At 41.6% G+C, this 20,109-nt stretch overlaps 1 protein-coding gene and 1 non-coding gene across 6 annotated transcripts in view; both read right to left on the bottom strand.

The window, feature by feature from the left end:
- Positions 1-1,995: 1,995 nt before the first annotated feature.
- Positions 1,996-2,069, bottom strand: Trnar-ucu (transfer RNA arginine (anticodon UCU)). The gene has a single exon. It is a non-coding gene; the product is annotated as a tRNA-Arg (tRNA).
- A 5,722-nt stretch (positions 2,070-7,791) lies between these two features.
- LOC139478908 (uncharacterized) overlaps positions 7,792-20,109 on the bottom strand; it is a 34,707-nt gene continuing 22,389 nt past the window's right edge. For 2 of the 5 annotated variants that reach the window (XM_071261589.1, XM_071261593.1), the window contains 8 exons: positions 19,482-19,679; positions 18,334-18,459; positions 16,180-16,407; positions 13,878-13,955; positions 12,717-12,956; positions 12,118-12,348; positions 10,677-10,742; positions 7,792-9,650 (listed from right to left, as the gene is read on the bottom strand). In XM_071261589.1, coding sequence (XP_071117690.1) covers positions 9,517-9,650; positions 10,677-10,742; positions 12,118-12,348; positions 12,717-12,956; positions 13,878-13,955; positions 16,180-16,407; positions 18,334-18,459; positions 19,482-19,679 — 1,301 coding nt within the window. In that variant the 3' untranslated portion in view covers positions 7,792-9,516. The remainder of the gene's footprint in view (positions 9,651-10,676; positions 10,743-12,117; positions 12,349-12,716; positions 12,957-13,877; positions 13,956-16,179; positions 16,408-18,333; positions 18,460-19,481; positions 19,680-20,109) is intronic. The other 3 variants (XM_071261591.1, XM_071261592.1, XM_071261590.1) reach the window with 3 other exon arrangements.

The following is a 20,109-nucleotide window of genomic DNA, read 5'->3' as shown; positions in this document are numbered from 1 at the left end:
CGCAACTCGCTTGTTACCGAGGTGCACAATGCTCTGTTCTGTATAAACGAGTTGATGTTTACGCGTATGTTTCAGCATGTGAAATATACTGAATTCTAATGTAACTTGTGTTTCTCTATTAAATGCTCCTCGAGTAAAAGCCTCAATTTGAACTGGATGAATCACATTTCTTAATTTGGATCTACAACACAAACGATCAGGGAAAGTGTACATAAATGCAAATTAAAGATCGTGGCTCAAGTTGTCAATAACAAAACAAAAAAAATCAAAAGTTCTTTGTAGGTTCAAAAACTTAATTCCTTGTTATATATATGGTTGTACGAATGACTTTCGAGTAGGTCTAGCTGACTTTTTTTTCACTCAAATCGTTTTTGCAGCTATAAGTGAGTGAGTTTGCTTTCAGGTTGCCATTAGCAGTATTCCTGGAATATAAGGGAAGGGGGCACCAGAAATGGGCTTCACACAATGTACTCATGTGGGGAATCGAATCTGGACCTTAGGCATGACGAGCGAAAACTAGGCTACCCCACCGCTCCTCATCAACAGGGTGGAGACACCCTTCATGTTTAGCGTTAATTTGATTCAGACCGTGGCTGGGGCCCGGGTGGCCGAGTCGTACAAACCGCCCTAATTCACTGTGCAGAGTTGTGTCCCTTTGGCGTTCAAGAAACTTATAGTCGTGGGTTCGAATCTTAGATTCGACCTGAATATGTTTTGTTTGTAGGCACAAACCCCTACTCGTGGGCTTCACCAAAGTGGTAAATGTCTTAGACCTGCATCAGTTCAGGCTTTCATTCGACATTAAGCTGACATGATATGATATTACTGATATATGTTGTAAGCGGTGTTATCAAGCCAAACTGGCGGATTACAAACGCGGCATGTTTGGAAGAATGACAAAAGTCTTTGAGGCCGGTATGGGACTTGAACCCACAACCCTTGCCTTAGGAAAGCATCGCTCTATCCATTTGAGCTAACCGGCCCATATAGGAATGTATGTACGAACGGTTTAAATGAATACTCTCCGTGTGATGCAATATGTAGAAATATAATATATGAACCTTTATGAACAGCGGGCGATAGCGAGTTATCTCCCCTGGCAGACAGCAAACACTATAACTTGAGTTTTGTATGGGGTTTGGCTGTAACTTCTCAAACTTGATGATGTAATTTATACTGAACAAATAAACACAGTACAGTTTCAATAAAGAGGAATTTACTCAGTTTGCAGGTTGGGAAATAATCAAAATTCATATTAAAGTGATACTGCTATTAACATTTTAACAACTTTGACTTGCTTTAACCCTTTATCCTGCCGGGCAAAGCAAAATATACACAAATGTATATGTTTATATCTTGTTTATTTATGGTGGAAAAAAGAAACAAACACGAAATGGTTATTCGATGGTGATGTATTTGATACGGGTATCATAGGCGATATTACATGCATTATATCAATGAGTATATCACAACAGGCAACTGTCAAATCCAATTTTCAATCTTTATTGTATTCTTCTTTTACGTGTGAAGTTTATATCACCTATAAGGGCACGGACATAAGTGAATTATTTTCAGTAATTCCATTATATCCTGAGCATTATAACAATTGTTCCATTGTTTTCATTGTTTGCGAAGATTGACATAGCAACGTGACTCACTACAATACAATCGGTTAATGACCCTTGTCTCTTATATTTCCTGCTAGTAAGTGACGGACATCAAATACATTGGGGTATTTGGGTATTGGTTCGGGTGACTGGTATTTTAATAACTTTAGCTTTTTCTTTTGTAGGACCCTCCCTCCGCACATTGATTTAATCCATGTGAGACTACCATTACAACTACAACTACTACTACCACCAGCAATAATAATAATAATAATAATAATACATATTTTTTTATAAATAATAATAATAATAATAATAAATGTTATAAACTTAATGTCACATATTCTCTTGTACATGTTTTATCTCTTCTCGTAATGAGAAAAACGTGTAGCCAGTGTGGGACTTGAACCCACAACCCTTGCTTTAGAAGAGCATCGCTCTATCCATTTGAGCTAACCGGCCGATATCGGAACTATATAATGCAACATTTTATTCAAGCGATCTTTGTATGACGCAAAGTACCTTCTGTTAAAGAAATCCACTGACAGTCTTGTGCAATATATGCAGAGCATATTTATACGATTAAGGTTACAAGAGTTGCCTCCCTTGATACGCTGCTTGTGTGTTACAGTATGCATAAAATGTTCGGTTCTGGGCACAGAGGAAATTATTTTCAGTAATTCTCACTGAGCATTGTATCAATATATATGTTCACTGTGTGTGAGGAGTCACATAGCAACGTGACGTCATGACGGTTGTACGTGACGTCGCTCCAACAATAGAGTAACCTAGCTGATTCCATTTTTCTACATTTTCTCAGAAATAAAGACGATGACCAAAGCTCGGGACTTACAAACTGAATTAATTTTACTCATCACAAATAATTTGTAATTCCTCGTCGCCCTAGGGTTATACTGTACATCTTGTAAACGTTCACAATGCAACCTCAACCATACAATATAACATTTTATTCAAGCGATCTTTGTATGACGCAAAGTACGTTCCACTAAAAAAATCCACTGATAGTCTTGTGCAATACATGTGAAGGGAATTTATACGATTAAGTTTACAAGAGTTGCCTCCCTTGATACGCTGCTTGCGTGTTACAGTATGCATAAAATGTTCAATGCTGGTTCTTATTTTCAGTACTTCTCACTGAGCATTGTATCAGTTATGTTTTCACTGTGTGTGAGAAGTCACATAGCAACTTGACGTCATGACGGTTGTACGTGACGTCGCTCCAACAATAGAGTAACCCAGCTGTTTAAATTTTTCTACATTTTGTCAGAAAAAAGACGATTGGGTAGGGTAGCGGGGTATGTGAATAATGTAAAACACGATGTTTAAACTCCACATTTCCCACTTAGAGCTCTTGTAATTCTTGGAATTCAAGGTATTTCACGTTGTACACGTCTGAATCACGTTTGGCTGACTTACGAATGTCAGAAGTACAATGGATAAAGGCTAGCGTCAAAACCGTCCTTATTGATGAAGTCTTACAAAGTTGGAGGAGAAGTAAAATTAATTCATCAGTAGGACCTTACAATAATTTGCAGAAAGATATCCTCTCAACAGAAGATTAATTCCTCTATTTACCTCTGAATTTAAATTTAAAACAAAAACGAGAACCTCCAACAACCGATTCCCAATTGAAACTAGTAGATAGAATGATATCAATAAGGAAGATAGCCTTTGCCCAGTTTGTAAAAGTAATGTTGGTGATGAATTTGATTAAATATTAGAATGCCTTAAATTGGATCATTTAAGAAATAGATATCTTCATCATGTCATTGTAAATATCCAAATATGGAATAATTTCACAAAAGATATGCTCTCATATACCTCTTCTCTTATAATTAGAGAAAAATGGTTACAAAAATGAAACTTAAACGTGAACATTACCCTGCACGAAATTAATGATCTCAAAAATAAAAATTTAAAACTTGGTAAATATCAAGAATTTCCGGCATTAGAGAGCACCTCTATAACGCAAATAGGATACACGACGTCGCCTGAGAACCATAATGTCCTATCTTCACTTTCATAAGTTGTGAGTAAATGATATTTAAAATTTGAAGAACTGTGTAATATTAACTTAAAAAACAATATGCTTTTATTTCACATGAAACAAATACAAATAATTGATACGTTTTTAAAGCAAAAGAAATTATCTATCTTCCCAAAAGTTATTTTTATGTAAGAGTACCAAAGAAGTTAGTACATTTTGTTTTCAGATCCATACTGTTCTATCCCCATTAGTAAATTCAGTTGGCGTATTCTGATTATTCTTGACCAAAGTTTTTACCCAAAGGAGAGATCACTTAATCAATACACTAATAAATAAAAGCGAGAAACGAAATCTCTGCAAAAGAAACTTTTCATTATGAGGAAATATATATAAACCGTAAACATGCAAATAATCATGAACGTATTAATATCTCAGTAGGTGTCATCTTTGACAGGCCATTTTTATTTTATAGTTTTGAAATGAATTTAAGTCGATCCGCGCTGACTATTCCATTCCAAGTCTATGTCCATTTATTGTACAAGCGAGCATGCTCATTCTGCTAAGATTTGACAGAGCGTCATACGATTCTTGCTCAGAAGTTGTTTGATCAAGGTCACAACATTCAAGACCTCAGTAAAGCTTCCCCCCCAAAATATTATGGTAGACGTGTGGATGGAGGACATTTCAAAACTTGACACATCAGTGCCAAGAATGATGTCCGATGCAATTCCTGATATTATATTGTACATATGTTCGCTGTGTTTTTTCAGGTGAACAATTGACTTGCCTTTGCATGTGTTTGTGACGGGTGACATCGGTTGGACAGGATACGCTCACCTTTTCGTGAACACCTGATATCATCACTATTTGATAGTGCTTCATAAACACATGCTCATGGGATAGTCGGAATGATAAAATCGACTCTGCTTTTGGCAAATGCTATACAGATAGTATATTATGAATATGAAAAAAGTTTTGTCGCTTTTATTTTCTACATTTCTTACCTTGCACACATACCTTCCCACATCCATCCTCCAAATATTGGGAATCCTCATTGCAGACCTCGGATCCACAGTGTTTATTCCCGACCTTTAGATAGCAATAAAAAAAAGTCTGTGACTTTTATCAATATGAAGTGTAGGGGTCGATATATGTCGTTTTATGTAAGGTGCAACATGGGTCTTATGTCATTATACAAACAATGCAACGTGAAGTGTTGGCTTAAAAAATGACCTTCACAGGAGTTATTGTTCTGACGATACGAAATTGCATCACATCCTACTAATCTCCCTGTGACTGAAGCTGGTTAACGGTTTGATCCACGACCGCGTCATACCAAAGACGTTACACTGTGGTACTTGTTTCCCTGGCCGACGCTAGGTATTAAGGGGATAAAATAAGCATTGGTCATCTCGGAGTCAGTATATGGGTATTCAAGATATATAACCGACAAGAGTACAAGTACAAGAGCCCCCCCCACCCCATCATCATCATCATCATCATCCTAACAGCCCAATCACCTACATCATCAACCTCATCCTCCTCATCATGCTCCTAACAGCCCGATCACCTATACCACCATCATCCTAACAGCCCCATCACCTACACCATCATCATCCTAACAGCCCCATCACCTACACAATCATCATCCTAACAGTCCCATCACATACACCACCATCATCCTAACAGCCCAATCACCTACACCACCATCACCCTAACAGCCCAATCACCTACACCATCATCATCCTAACAGCCCCATCGCCTACACCACCATCATCCTAACAGTCCCATCACATACACCACCATCATCCTAACAGCCCCATCACATACACCATCATCATCCTAACAGCCCCATCACCTACACCACCGTCATCCTAACAGCCCAATCACCTACACCATCATCATCCTAACAGTCCCATCACATACACCACCATCATCCTAACAGCCCCATCACCTACACCACCATCATCCTAACAGCCCCATCACATACACCATCATCATCCTAACAGCCCCATCACCTACACCACCGTCATCCTAACAGCCCAATCACCTACACCATCATCATCCTAACAGTCCCATCACATACACCACCATCATCCTAACAGCCCCATCACCTACACCATCATCATCCTAACATCCCCATCACCTACACCACCGTCATCCTAACAGCCCAATCACCTACACCATCATCATCCTAACAGTCCAATCACCTACACCACCATCATCCTAACAGCCCCATCACATACACCACCATCATCCTAACAGCCCCATCACATACACCACCATCATCCTAACAGCCCCATCACCTACACCATCATCATCCTAACAGCCCCATCACCTACACCACCGTCATCCTAACAGACCCATCACCTACACCATCATCATCCTAACAGTCCCATCACATACACCATCATCATCCTAACAGTCCCATCACACACACCACCATCATCCTAACAGCCTCATCGCCTACACCACCATCATCCTAACAGCCCCATCACATACACCATCATCATCCTAACAGCCCCATCACCTACACCACCGTCATCCTAACAGCCCAATCACATACACCACCATCATCCTAACAGTCCCATCACATACACCACCATCATCCTAACAGCCCCATCACCTACACCATCATCATCCTAACAGCCCCATCACCTACACCATCATCATCCTAACGTATTGTTGATGTGAATGCCGTCTTCATCAATGTTTATTAAACAGACAAACTGGATATGTGAAGGTGTTTTCACCATGTCAATTCAAAGTAAAGGAAGCCCCCTAGTTTGTAAAACTTTCTGGTTCTTCTTGATGGCTGCTGTAAAACATTTTGTCTGTCGTTGTACTTATGATTGTGGTCAAATGGTACGAGGGCTGGTCACAAAGTTCTAAGCCTGACCAATTTTCAAGTATGGGGGACAAAAAGTGAACTAGTCAACGTAGTACATTGTTTGAGTAGTTCATTGCAAGTGTATTTGGTCTGTTGAGGCCGTTTGTATGTCAGTGACAGCCAGTTGAATGAGATAGGGGGCCGAATGGACACAGAAATGGAAAAGACGAGTACCGAGCAGTCATCAACTTTTCGACTTTAGAGCAAAGTACTCCCCAAGACATTCATGACCGTATGTAACCAGTTGATGGGGACAAGTGCCCCAGCTGTCTCCCTTGGTAATATCGGGCAGCTGTGTTTAAGACTAGGAGAACAAACCTTGATGATGACCCTAGGCCCTGACGTCCCTCAACACATGGAGGTCAGGACATTATGTAACCAATGTGAGGTATGTGCAGGAGGTGATATCCAAACTATGGACTTACTGACCTCAGTATGACCAGAAAATTGTTTTTGTTTAAATATGGTTATCTTATGCAGTTGGACGGCCAAGTCATCATAATTTACACAACAAGAGTAAGGTAATCAGGTCACAAAATAGAGATCTCATGTGTTAACAACGAAGACCCTATACACGGATACAATCCTTGGTTAAGAGTAAGACCAGCTGTCCTGCCTGGTATCCCTTGGCCCCTGAACGCGGCCACTTGTGTGTATATGTTTCTACCACTACATATTCGAGTAACAAGCATTTTTATGATCATATCAGCTGCTTTCGGTATGAACTGAATGTCACAATGACACATACACCACAAACAAACACACACACACACACACACACACACACCACAAACACGCACACAGAGAGAGAGAGAGAGAGAGAGAGAGAGAGAGAGAGAGAGAGAGAGCAGGCCATTTGATATTATACGGAGGGAATAGTAGGGGATGTTACAATTATTAAGATAGACATTATCTGTTCCTGAAAATGCTAAACAAATTTATTTGTCCTCAGTTTTACCCACAAAATATATCCTACACTGGCCAGGGTGGTTGATTTAAAATATTGTTTTTACTGACTGAAACTCGTGAAGATCCGGGTTAGAATTGATCTTCAGAAGCCCTTGTTTGTCGTAAGAGGCGGCTAACGGGATCGTATGGTCAGCCTCGCCGACTTGGTTGATGCATGTCATCGTATCTCAATTGCGTGGTTCGATGCTCATGATGTGAATCACTCGATTGCCCGGACCAGACTCGATTGTTTACAGACCGTCGTCATAAAGCTGGAATATTGCTGAGTGCGGCGTTAAACAACAAACAAACAAACAAACAAACAAACATGTGTCCCATGCTTTATTCAGTACATATTATAAGTGTGCATAATATCAAGTCAACATTCAAACATTGGAAAGTAAAATCAAAACATAAATGGGAATATAGCTTTACCGATTTGTCTGCTACACTTTCTAATATGAAACCAATTAAGAAATGTATGAATAAAATAGTTTCCTGAGTTACATGTATATAAAAAATACACACAAAACCTGACGTTGTCAATAGACCACGAATGGTAAACAATATGTTTGCTTTATTAGTTTTGTATTGACTAGAAGATGATGCTTGGAAGTGCTCTCTTGTGTACTGAATGGGAAAGCTACACTATCGTTCAAGGACATAACGTACAAAAAGTATGTACTCATAATCTATGCAGGTTAAATGCCAGATATATACAAAAGGAACTTGAGGATATGGACGTTTTGTTGAAATACAATAGTTAACAACCCTAAGCGTTGAGCCTAAAAAGAATAGAGCATATGTATGATATTAAAAGACATGACTTATAAAAAAAACACCTCCGACCTGTGGTGAACTTCTTGCTAAATAAAATGCTTCTTGGGTCCTTTCAGACGACAAGAACATATATTTTCCTTTTGAACGTTTTATGTATCTGTCTAAGTAAAAGATGTACAGTTAACACAGCAACACAAGAGTGAGTGAGTTGGGTTTAACGCCGCTTTTAACAGTATTCCAGTTACATCACGGCATGTCAGCTTAATGTGGGAGGGAAGAACGAAGTGATGCAGGTCTCCGACGTTTACCACTTCGGTGAAAGCCACGAGCACGGGTATGGTGCTGACAAATCCAGAAACATAATCGGGGCGAAAAGGGATTCGAACCCACGCTCATAGGTTTCTGGCGTGCCCAAGGGACGCAACTCTGCACAGCGTATTGCGGCGTCTTAGACGCCTGGCTATCCCTTCCCCTTTGGGATTTGAAAACCCAAGATTATAGATTTGGAGCACGACGCCTCAGACAACTGGCACACCATGGCCCCACCGGGGTCATGAATAAATGCGGTTAGTGACAGAGGTATATGTTCTTCCACCCGACAGGAATGAAAACTCAAATACATCCTTTGAGCTCAACGCGGCGATAATGTTGTATCTTGAAATTAGTAACTCTTGTCAATGCTTTCTATTTTTAACCTAGCTGGCGGCAGTACTGAGTTCATCTTCCTGAGGCAAGGGAGTTAACTGACTTTATAAGTCCATTTTCCAACCTTGCCTTACAAGGCTGGAATTATGGAGTTCTATTTTGGCTGGTCTAACGAGTCTATGCATAGTCCAATCAAAATCGACATCCGGTTCATAAAAACGTGGCGACTGCCGTGCAGATTTCGGTCGATTGCAGGATTTGTAAAACATGTGTATAGACTGGGCGTCGACAGACATTTTCAAAACCTGTTCATGTTTGATGCTCAAATGGGCTGATGAACCTCGCGTGGTAAGACCCGTTTTGTCACAATAAAAAAGTCTGATTATCGATCAGATCGTCCTGACTTAGCGCCGCCATTTTGTATGAAGCAAATGTAAGTGATACGACAGCTGGAATCTGATTGGTCATAGAAGGGACACACAAAGGGCAATAACTTGTAATGGCCAGTGGTGGCGTCACGACACTCCAGCCTAGTTCAGAAAGAGGGGAAACAGGTGGTGGTGTGGTGTTAGGTTTTTTACGGTGAGTTAACTCCCTTTTCTCGGGATGACTTACTGAGTTGGTTCTCTGTGGAGTACTTATTCGGATTCCATAATGTGCATATCAACATCAAAACTCTTGCGTTTACGTTGTCGCTGAATCAGGAAGAGGACTGCTGTTCCTATCAGGGCACCGACGATCAACATGGCAACGGATAACCCAGCAAGGGTACCTGGTAAAAATAGAACTAAAATAATAGTCACCAAACCAGTGTTGAATGTTTGGAACCTGATCAGGTGGAGTAAACATGTTAGAAAGAACACAGTATGCACAGCTGGTTGGTTGTCTACTATAAAATTATATATATATTGTACATACAAATTCATCTGTTTACAGTTTTGTCGATACGTTGAGTGGGTGGTGAGTAAGTTTGAACGCCGCTTTGAACATATTTCAGTTATATCACGTTGTGTCAGCTTGATGTGGGAGGAAAGCCCGAAGTGATGCAGGTCTCAGACGTTTATCTCTTTAGTGAAAACCACTAGCACGGGTGGTAGTAACGAACAGAACATAAACAGGGCGAATCTGAGATTCGAACCCACTGCCACATTTCTGGCACGCCCAAGGGGCGCAACTTGCGAATTGCGGCTCCTCCGACGACGTCATCCGTGACCCATTTGGAAACAAGGCAGGATTGTATTAGTAAGATAATTGTTGTGAGGTATTAGTAGATTGTCTGGTCCAGACTCGATTATTTCCATGCCGCCGTGTCATAGTTCAAATACTGCGGCGTTTAACAACATTTTGACAATGCCAGTGCTTTGTATGAATCCTCAGCAAGCGTCACTTGCGACTGTGTGGACGTATGACCATGATCTCAAACGTGAACTACGTGAACTACGTGAACTAAGACAACTATGTGAACTTTTTGTTTTGTCTTGTTTGTTGTTTAACGCCACACGCAGCAATATTCCAGCAAAATGACGGCGGTCTGTAAATAGTCGAGTCTGGACCAGACGATCCAGTGATTGAGATGAGCATCGATCTACCCATTTGGGATACGATGACATGCATCAACCAAGTCTGCGAGCCTGACCCCCTGATGCCGTTAGTCGCCTCTTACGACGAGCATAGCATGGGCTGCTGAAGACCCTTCTTGCCCGAATCTTCACTGGTTCAACTACGTGAACTACGGCAATTACGAAAGAGTTGTTTTGTGAACACTGCCAAAGCTGCCCTTGGTGTGTTCGTGACGCACCTTCGCTGTACCCTGTCTCCGGCATCTGTGTTCCAGGAGGCTGGCCACTGGATTGGGGTAATGGCCCTGTCGTGGAAACAACAATAATGTGATTACACCTGTCTTAAGAATATATGACTACCAAACTAAAGGTGAAGGGAAAAAATATGCATGGTGGTTTGATCACAATGAGTGGCTGAACCGCAATATCGGTGATTCGAGCTTACTCTGCTTGCCTAATCGAAAGTACAAGGTGTCCCCCATTCGAAACTAAGCGCACTTGGTGTAGGGAATGTGTTCAAAAGACCATATTACGAACAACTATTTTTGTCAATATAAAGTCAGTTTCCTGACTTGTGGATTAGAGAGTACAAACATGGACAGACTACAGCAGAGCCAATGTAATGAAGTTTGGCGATATACACATGTGGGCCCACTTGTTTCCATCACCATATATAAGAGTAAATGATTATCAGCACCAAATCAACCTAACACGTGGTGCCTATCGCTCAACATGCTACAACTACTGACATTCGAAAATGGCGAATAAATACTTTGTCCAAGGACATCCGGACTAACACCAGTTTTCGCAAATAGTAAAACCGAAAAGGTTCCAGCCTGTAAATAGAGTGATCCTCCTTTATAAAAATGTACCCTATCAGTGAGTGAGTGAGTGATCTGAGTGAGTTTCTTAAAACATATTTCAAATATGTGATGGATATACATGTATGTTGTTTTTGTTTGTTGTTTAACGCCACACTCAGCAATATGCCAGCTATATGACAGCGGTCTGTAAATAATCGAGTCTGGACCAGACGATCCAGTGTTTGATATGAGCATCGATCTATGCATTTGGGATACGATGACATGCATCAACCAGGACAGCGAGCCCGACCACCCGATCCCGTTAGTCGCCTTTTAAGACAAGCATAGTCGCCGTTTACGGCAAGTATGGGTTGCTGAAGACCTATTCTACCCCGGATCCTCACGGGTAGAAGGAAATCGGGTATCTGTAGCCGGAAACAATAACATCTGAAACTGTTCGGCACTGATGGACTGCGGCGGCGATCTGATGGCACACTTCATTGTGGAGTAAGTATACAATAATATCAATATATAAAGTGTTTGTTCAACTTAGTTGCTGAATAGGGTTTTCAACGTTGAAAAATATTTCAACCATATGACGTCGGGGACATCAAGAATGACGTTCTCATTTGAGTAAGTGAGTGAGTGTGGTTTTACGCCGCTTTTAGCAATATTCAAGCTAATAACGAACTGACAGATATAACGAACTTACTTTTTTGTCCAAACTATTTGCTGTAGTTATACTGTATATATGATTATAACGAACTATGGTTATAACGAACTAAAATTAGTGGTCCCGTTGAGTTCGTTATAACCGTAGTTTACTGTTTCTCTCATACTGGAAGTACACTAGTTTTTAAAACAATTGAAATCTTACGTTTGTAGTACTGGCAGCTAGATTTAGGTTGGTTGCTGGATACCTTGGTCTTTTGCGTTGTACCAATCAGACAATCCTTGGTATTTTGACAGTATTGGAAGGAAATACACGAGGCACCCTCGTGTCCACACATGTCTGCGCATGTCTGAAGACTAACGCCATCTAACGGCTTGAAATTACTGTTTGGGGCTGGTTGAACTGTTTGCAGGGTGAAGTCATCGAGAAATTGCCCTGTGTTGAATGGAGAAGATAAGTTGTATATATGACAAACGCACATACATTCACACTCACACATGCGCATACAGACAGACACACGCATACACCACTTACACACGCGCATACAAACCCACACATACACAAAAATAAACACACACACGAACACACATACTGAGTATACACTGAACAACACACAAACATGCAATTGATCTAAATAAGACAATAATTGATCTAAATAAGACAATAATTGATCTAAATATGAAAATAATTGATCTACAAATGACAAAAGTTTATCTAAATATAAAAGTATTTGTAAATGTGACAATAATTGATGTAAATATGAAACTAATTGATCTATATCTAAAACAAAGACATTCACTCACTAGAATAATACGGACAAGTTGTCTTGGTCTTCAAGGTCAGCGGTAAAGGCAGCTGCCTGGTGTCCATGAGGTTACAGATCTTGTTAGAGGGACAATATTGGAAGGCGGTGCAGTGGAAGTCCGCCTTGTTGGTGCACGCCTTACCACAGGCCTGGGCGGTTGGAATCAGCTCCAAGGCTGCCGTGGCGATTCCTGGCACTGTGGACGTCGCGATCAGAGTATACCCACTGACCGCTGTACCTGGATAAAAACATGGATGTGGGTACAAAAAAATACTTCTGACACGACGCAAAAACGTCAATAAGGAAACCTGCTACAAAAGTACCATCCCCAAAACTTGTGTATCGAAAGAACTGGAAAATCAAAGCTCACAGATTGACATATATCTTACACTGATGTAAGAGTAAGGGCTTCTGGATACTTTGGTTGCCTAATCAGGGAATAACATTTGCAAGGAGAGGCAGTTTGCAATGTGTCATGTGGCTGATTTGAAGTTGTGTCATCCTTTAATAGCCATCCTCCCGATGAAAGGGAGTTAACTGACTATAAAAGGGCTGGAATTTCGTGGCTTGGCGGTAGCGCCGTCAGTTGCTATTACGAGATATGTCCCTTCTATGTCCCTCATATTGACCAATCAGATTAAACGTCCCATATCACATGCATTTGGTTATCCAAAATGGCGGCGCCCAATCAAGACGATCTGATCAAGTTAATCAAATAACGTGTTTACATTCTCAGTCTCAGACACCCAGTGCATGTGGGTTGTAGCATAACACTTGAGCATTTTGATAAAAAAAAAATGAAAAAAATTCCAAAATCTCTCGATGCACAGTTGACGAATAACATGCTTTGTAAATCCTGCAGTCGACTGAAATCTGCAAGGCACTCGCCATAATGGGTACGTTATCGTTACGCGATATTGATTGGACTATTCACAGACTCGTTAGTCCAGCCTAGTTCGGTGAGGGTCAAAACTTGGCTTTCATAGTCAATTTACTCCCTTGCCTCGGGAAGATGTGATTATCCAGATTTTAAATATACTTATTGTTACATGTAGGTCAGGAGATTTAGGTTAACGATTTGTCCCAATCCTATTCATATCCGTGAAGCTGACATCTTTAATTCAGTGAAAGACGATGTGTATGACGAGGTAATTCTCACCTGTCGGTGATGTTGTCGGTAACACAGGAGTGGTTGTTACTGTCGGTGACACGTTGGTAGGGGGGAGACTGGATGACACTGAAATATATTGAGCAGTAGATTAGTGCAGTCACTTTGACAGCGCATGCTCCGGGGCTGGTACAAATAGGTTGTTTAACAGAACACGAATATCTTCCTTGTGGGCAAGCAATATCATAATTGAATCACCGTTATTTGGTAAACACATATTTGACCAGGTAAACACAAATGAGATTCGACTGTTTCATTTAACAGGTATTACAAATTACTTCACAACCTCATTGGGGATGCAGACAGAGCAGATCTCAGGTATCCATGTTTCACGTAATACTGTGTTTATGAATGTGTTTATGATGCGCCAAGTCCATGCTCAAAGTGCCACATTATTATCTCGGTCAATGGATCAGTGTTCCCTCGATTTATACTCTCGTCTCCCTTGGGAGAATACGACCAAAGTTTACTGTGAGGCCCTAAAGGGTTAATAGTCACATTACCATCACCGGGTACCCATTCACTGCTGGGTGATCAGATGCAGACACTTCTTGAGCTTCAGTGTGGGGGAGGCCAAAAGCCTCAGAACCTCCCAGGAGTCAACTGCCGAACGCGGTCACTCATCTAACTACTCTCAAAAATTGGTTAACTTCACTTTGAAATTGCGACCTGAAGATCTGGTGTTTTTAATGTGGCCTGACGTACTTTTGCAGCCTTAATTGATGATCAAGCTACCAATCAGTAGATAATTAATACATTATTACAATACTTTATTTATAGACGGAGGCGATAGAATGCACTGATTATAGATGTGTATTTATATAGCGATATGCATGTAAGTGTGTTTGTGGTGTGTGTGTGTGTGTTTGTGGTGTGTGTGTGTGTTTGTGGTGTGTGTGTGGTGTGTGTGTGTGTTTGTGGTGTGTGTGTGTGTGTTTGTGGTGTGTGTGTGTGTGTGTTTGTGGTGTGTGTGTGTGTGTGTGTGTTTGTGGTGTGTGTGTGTGTTTGTGGTGTGTGTGTGGTGTGTGTGTGTGTTTGTGGTGTGTGTGTGTGTGTTTGTGGTGTGTGTGTGTGTGTGTGTGTGTGTGTGTGGTGTGTGTTTGTGGTGTTTGTGGTGTGTGTGTGTGTGTGCTTGTACTAGTCCGGACTAATGCCGAGCCACGAAATTCCAGTTAATTCGACAAGGCTGGAAACTAGACTTTTTTAGTTAGTTAACTCCCTTGCATCAGAAAGATGCATAATACTCACTCCGAGCAGACCAGTCATTGTCATAATTATAATATCAGGATATCTAACCATCGACCTTCCACTCTCCACACAAACACTCTATCCACAAGACCCGGAGACGTTCGCACTAACAGCAAATATTCTCTTTTATGTAAAGCGTGTGTGACTGATTTGGGGTTTAACGCCTTTGAACAGCATGTCAGTTACATCACGGAATGTCCGCTTAATGTGAGGAACGCGCACTTTTTGGACGTTTACCATATTGATGAAACCCACGAACACAGTTACATATGCTGCAGACAAACAATGAAACCTAATCAATGAGAGTCTAGGAACTAAAGGACATATATGTTACTGGAACATCTGCATCTTACAGGGATGCAGCACAGCGAATATCGGCACCATAACCCCAAACGACGTTGATCCTTTGAACGAAAATGCTATATATCCTGACGTACCCTATTTTCGAACAGTTAAGATGGCATTGTTGATATTTCGAGGAATGAGCGAATCAAAACTCAAATTCTGCTTCACACCAGTAGGTGATGTCTTCAAAGTTGGAATTCAGCTCCATACCGAACGAAAAACAATCCTCAATAAAAGGCGTGACCTCATTTGCAAGGTTTGTAAACTTCCGCTGTATTCGAATGACGTCACCTATTTTCGGACACCTGATTGGTTAGGCACTTAAGCGGGATTCCATAAATGAACAGACGTGTTTGGGCGCACAGTTCTCATCATATTTCTTGCAGGTTGGCATTAAAACTCAAACAGTTTGAACGTTTTGAAACTAGTCACAAAATATGACTATTTGTCATGAGAATGTTCACACGTTTCATCATGGCACAGGCATCAAAATTCTGGATGACGATGGACCGTTCTGACAGGTGTACAAGCACTTTACATGAACCCAACGTTGACAGGCCGAACGTGTGCATTCTCACCTCTTGTCGTCCCACCTCTCGTTATAACGCGACAAAATCACTTTCAATATGGCTGTTCGAAAATAGGTGTCATTCGAAACTTGCGTACTCGGCGATACAACGGCGCTCTGTGTTACACTCACGTGAATATATAGTACACCCTGATTGAGGCATCACGAGACTCCCGTGCGTGGCGGGAGACACTTTACTGACACTACACTTCTTCTTGTGAAGACAGATAGTGATTGTCTGACATCCCTTGTCCTGAAGACAGTCGGCTAGACACTCCTCCACGCTGTTGGCAATCACAGCATGGTCGACGTCGGAGAAGAAGGCATCTTTCTTGTAAATTATGAAGTTGTTGTTTCCGTCTGATAACACAAGTGAGTGAGTTAGTTGGGTTCAACGCGCTACAATGAGGCAGCTACTTCACGACGCAGAAAGCCTAAGTGATGCAGGTCTTAGATGTCTACCACATTGATGAAATCCACGAGTACGGTATGGTGCTGACAAAACTAGAAATAGAATCATGGCGAACCCGGATTGGAACAAATGATCAAAGGTTTCTGCAATCTCATTAAAATCAGATCTCAGTTGTCGCTACCGCTAAACAAAGATCTGAGGACACATTGGTAAAAATCCACGAGTACGGTATGGTGCTAACAAAATTATAACCCATGATCAAAGGTTTCTGCAATCTCATTAAAATCATATCTCAGTTGTCGCTTCCGCTAAATAAAGATCTGAGGACATGCAATTACCGGTCATGTCAAAACGACCTTTCGCGAACTTGGACCGACCAATGAAATGACAAACAAGAAGTCGACATTAGCCAATCATAAAGCAGCTTTCTCGAGCTGTACGGCACAAGTTTCAAACTGGCCACTATCATTCCAGACTACGCTTGAAAAGTATGTTGACAAAGTACCCGATTCAAAACTTAAAAAGCGATCCAAAGAACATTCTGGAATGTCTAATATATGGTCGAGATTGTATGACAGTGCTTCCCATGGGCTATGCAACGCCTCTTCCGTTCAAATGTTTATCCGGCTAAAGCGATGGTTTGACTATGATTTTGACAGAATCAGTCCTACAGTCCGTTACAGTAGTTCGGAATACACTGTGTTAACCTTTTCGAGGTTGAACGGTAAGAAAACACATTCCGACTGTCACTTTCCTGATGGTCGGATGAGGTGAGGTGAAATGGGGTTTAACGTCGCGTCCAAGATTATTGCACTTATATAGCGACGTGCATGCACGTGTGTGTCTGTGGCGCTTGTACTGGTCCGGACAGATGCAGATTTATAGTGCTAGCCCACTGAGATACCATGCCGCAGTTTAACATGAATACCCCACTCAGACACAGTATACACTGACTCCGAGCCGACCAGTCCTTGTTTTATCCCTTTAATGCCGAGCGCCAGACAGGGTAACAACTAGTACCATATTTTAACATCTTTTGGTATGAAGCCCGGGATCGAACCCCGGACCTTTCGCTCTCCTGGCGGATGCTCTACCACTAGACCAAGGAGGCAGTCGATGGTCAGATTAAAGGTCGTGACCCGTAACGGAGTGTCCTTAGATCTTTGTTTGGCGGTAGCAACAGCTAAGATCTGATTTTTATGAGACTGAGATTTACGACATGCCTTAGTAGTAAGTGAGTTCGTTGGGTTTAACGCCGCTTTGAACAGTATTCCAGTTATATCACGGCCTGTCAGCTTGATATGGGAGGAAAGCCAGGTCTTAGGAGTTTACCTTCGTGAAACCCACGTGCACGGGTATAGTGCTGAGAAACATAATAGGGGCGAACCGGAATTCAAACCCAAGATCATAGTTTCCGAGATCAAGGGACGCAACTCTGCACAGTGAATTGCGGCGCCTTAGACGACTTGGTCCGAATCCCGGTACACCTAAGGGACCCAACTCTGCAATTCGAATTCGTCTCAGTGGACGGGATCATCGGTTTTCCGAATAAATAATTTTTAGCTTTAAATTGCATGAATGAAGGTTTCAGAAAATATGTAGTTTGTTCAATAAAAAATATAATTAAAATATTCTTCTGAATCAGGTCGATTCTGGATGATATAGTTTGTCACATGTTTTCATCATAATAAATCTCTCTTAACTCGCATTTAGTTAAGTCGAGGTATGGTTTGAGACGATGTCACGCTCGAAAGTAGAGTTTCATATAGGCATATTTCATATAGTCACTCGAAATGCGGCGACATAATGTTTCGAGTTTCAAGGTTTCTACTCTAGCTCTTTCCGAAAGCGGAACTAACTCAACAGTCACTAACTTGTGGTGTGTGGAATTGGAGTTACTGTTCCCCGCGTCGGCGGAGTTACTGTTCCCGGCGTCGGTGGAGATGAAGCTGTTGTGAATGGAGCTGTACTTGATGCACCAGAAGAAAAACTCGTTGTCACTGAAAATTAACCGACTGTCACTTTATCAACAGTGAAAGTTGAATTAAAAAGAGCAGTGCTGGAAATAACAACAAAAACTGAAACCACTTACCCACATACCCTCTCGTGTGAGTGACAGCGTTTGGTGAGGTGAGGTGAAATTGGGTTTAACGTCGCGTCCAAGATTATTGCACTTATATAGCGACGTGCATGCACGTGTATGTGTGTGTGTGGCTGCTTGTACTAGTCCGGACTGATGCAGATTTATAGTGCTAGCTCACTGAGATACCATGCCGCAGTTTAACATGAATACCACACTCAGACACAGTATACTGACTCCGAGCCGACCAGTCCTTGTTTTAACCCCTTAATGCCGAGCGCCAGACAGGGTACCAACAAGTACCATCTTTTAACGTCTTTTTGTATGACGCGGTGGGGGATCGAACCCCGGACCTTCCGCTCTCCGGGCGGACGCTCTACCACAAGACCACGAAGGCGGTCCGAGAGCGTTTGGATTATAGAGGCTTCATACAGTTGTATAAAGGCGTGTCAACTTGGTTGATGAGGAAAGTACAAAGTTATGCTTGTTTGTTTGTTTGTTGTTTAACGCCGCATTCCACAATATTCCAGCTGTATGACGGCGGTCTGTAAATAATCGAGTCAAGACCAGACAATCCAGTGATTGACATCATGAGCATCGATCCACACAATTGGAATACGATGACATGCATCAACCAAGTCAGCGAGCCTGACCATCCGATCCCGTCAGTCGCCACTTATAACAAGCATACCCCGGATCTTCACGGGTCACAAAGGTTTGCATGTCTTAGTCGTTCACCACGTTGGAAAAAACCCACGAGCAGGGGTTGGTGCTGACAAACATAGGAATTAGCAACACAATCATGGTGAATGAGGGATTCGAACCAACGATCATAAGTTTCTGCCCAAGGGACGCAACTCGATGCCGTGTAGAAGCTAGCCGATAAAAAAGTAAATGAAGGTTTAACTTCAGCTGAGGTTACAGTAAATTCCGTCGACTTACTCATAGACGCAGGTGGGTTAGATGGGGTTTTCGACGCTGCAGCTGGTGTCGACACATCTGGTGATGATGCTGCACCTGGTGTCGACACATAGGGTGTGGACGCTGCACCTGGTGTCGACACAAAGGGTGATGACGCTGTATCTGGTGTGGTGTTTGACTGCATCTCCGTTGACATGTCTGAAGCAAGGTTCTGATCAACTGACAACATAGGAACGATTGTGTTGTGTTCACTGCACTATATAATGACCGTGTGTGAGTGAGTGAGTGAGTTGGGTTTGAACGACATTCCAGTTATATCACGACGTATCAACTTAATGTGGGAGGAAATGTAAAAAGTGTTTGAAGTACCCAAATTAGCTACGTAAACTTCGTTAATCTTCGTCGAATTCCGGAAGTTTGCAACATTTAGATTATTAATTTCTTTCCTATATTTCGTAATTTTCACTTAACTTTCTTGTAATAATAATTCCAGGTTAAGCCAAGTCCTCTTTCTATAATAAAATAATATCTAATTGTAAACTATCTTCGCGACATACGTCACAAGATACGACACGAAATACGTCACATGCAAGAGGCCACTATCGAAGCAGGCAGCAGACAACTATCGCTCACGTGCATTTTCGTTTCT

This window comes from Haliotis cracherodii, unplaced genomic scaffold (assembly GCF_022045235.1).
Source record: "Haliotis cracherodii isolate W230 unplaced genomic scaffold, xgHalCrac1.p SCAF_4, whole genome shotgun sequence".
NCBI classification, from domain to species: Eukaryota; Metazoa; Mollusca; class Gastropoda; order Lepetellida; family Haliotidae; genus Haliotis; species Haliotis cracherodii.
This window is presented reverse-complemented; position numbering and strand designations above follow the sequence as displayed.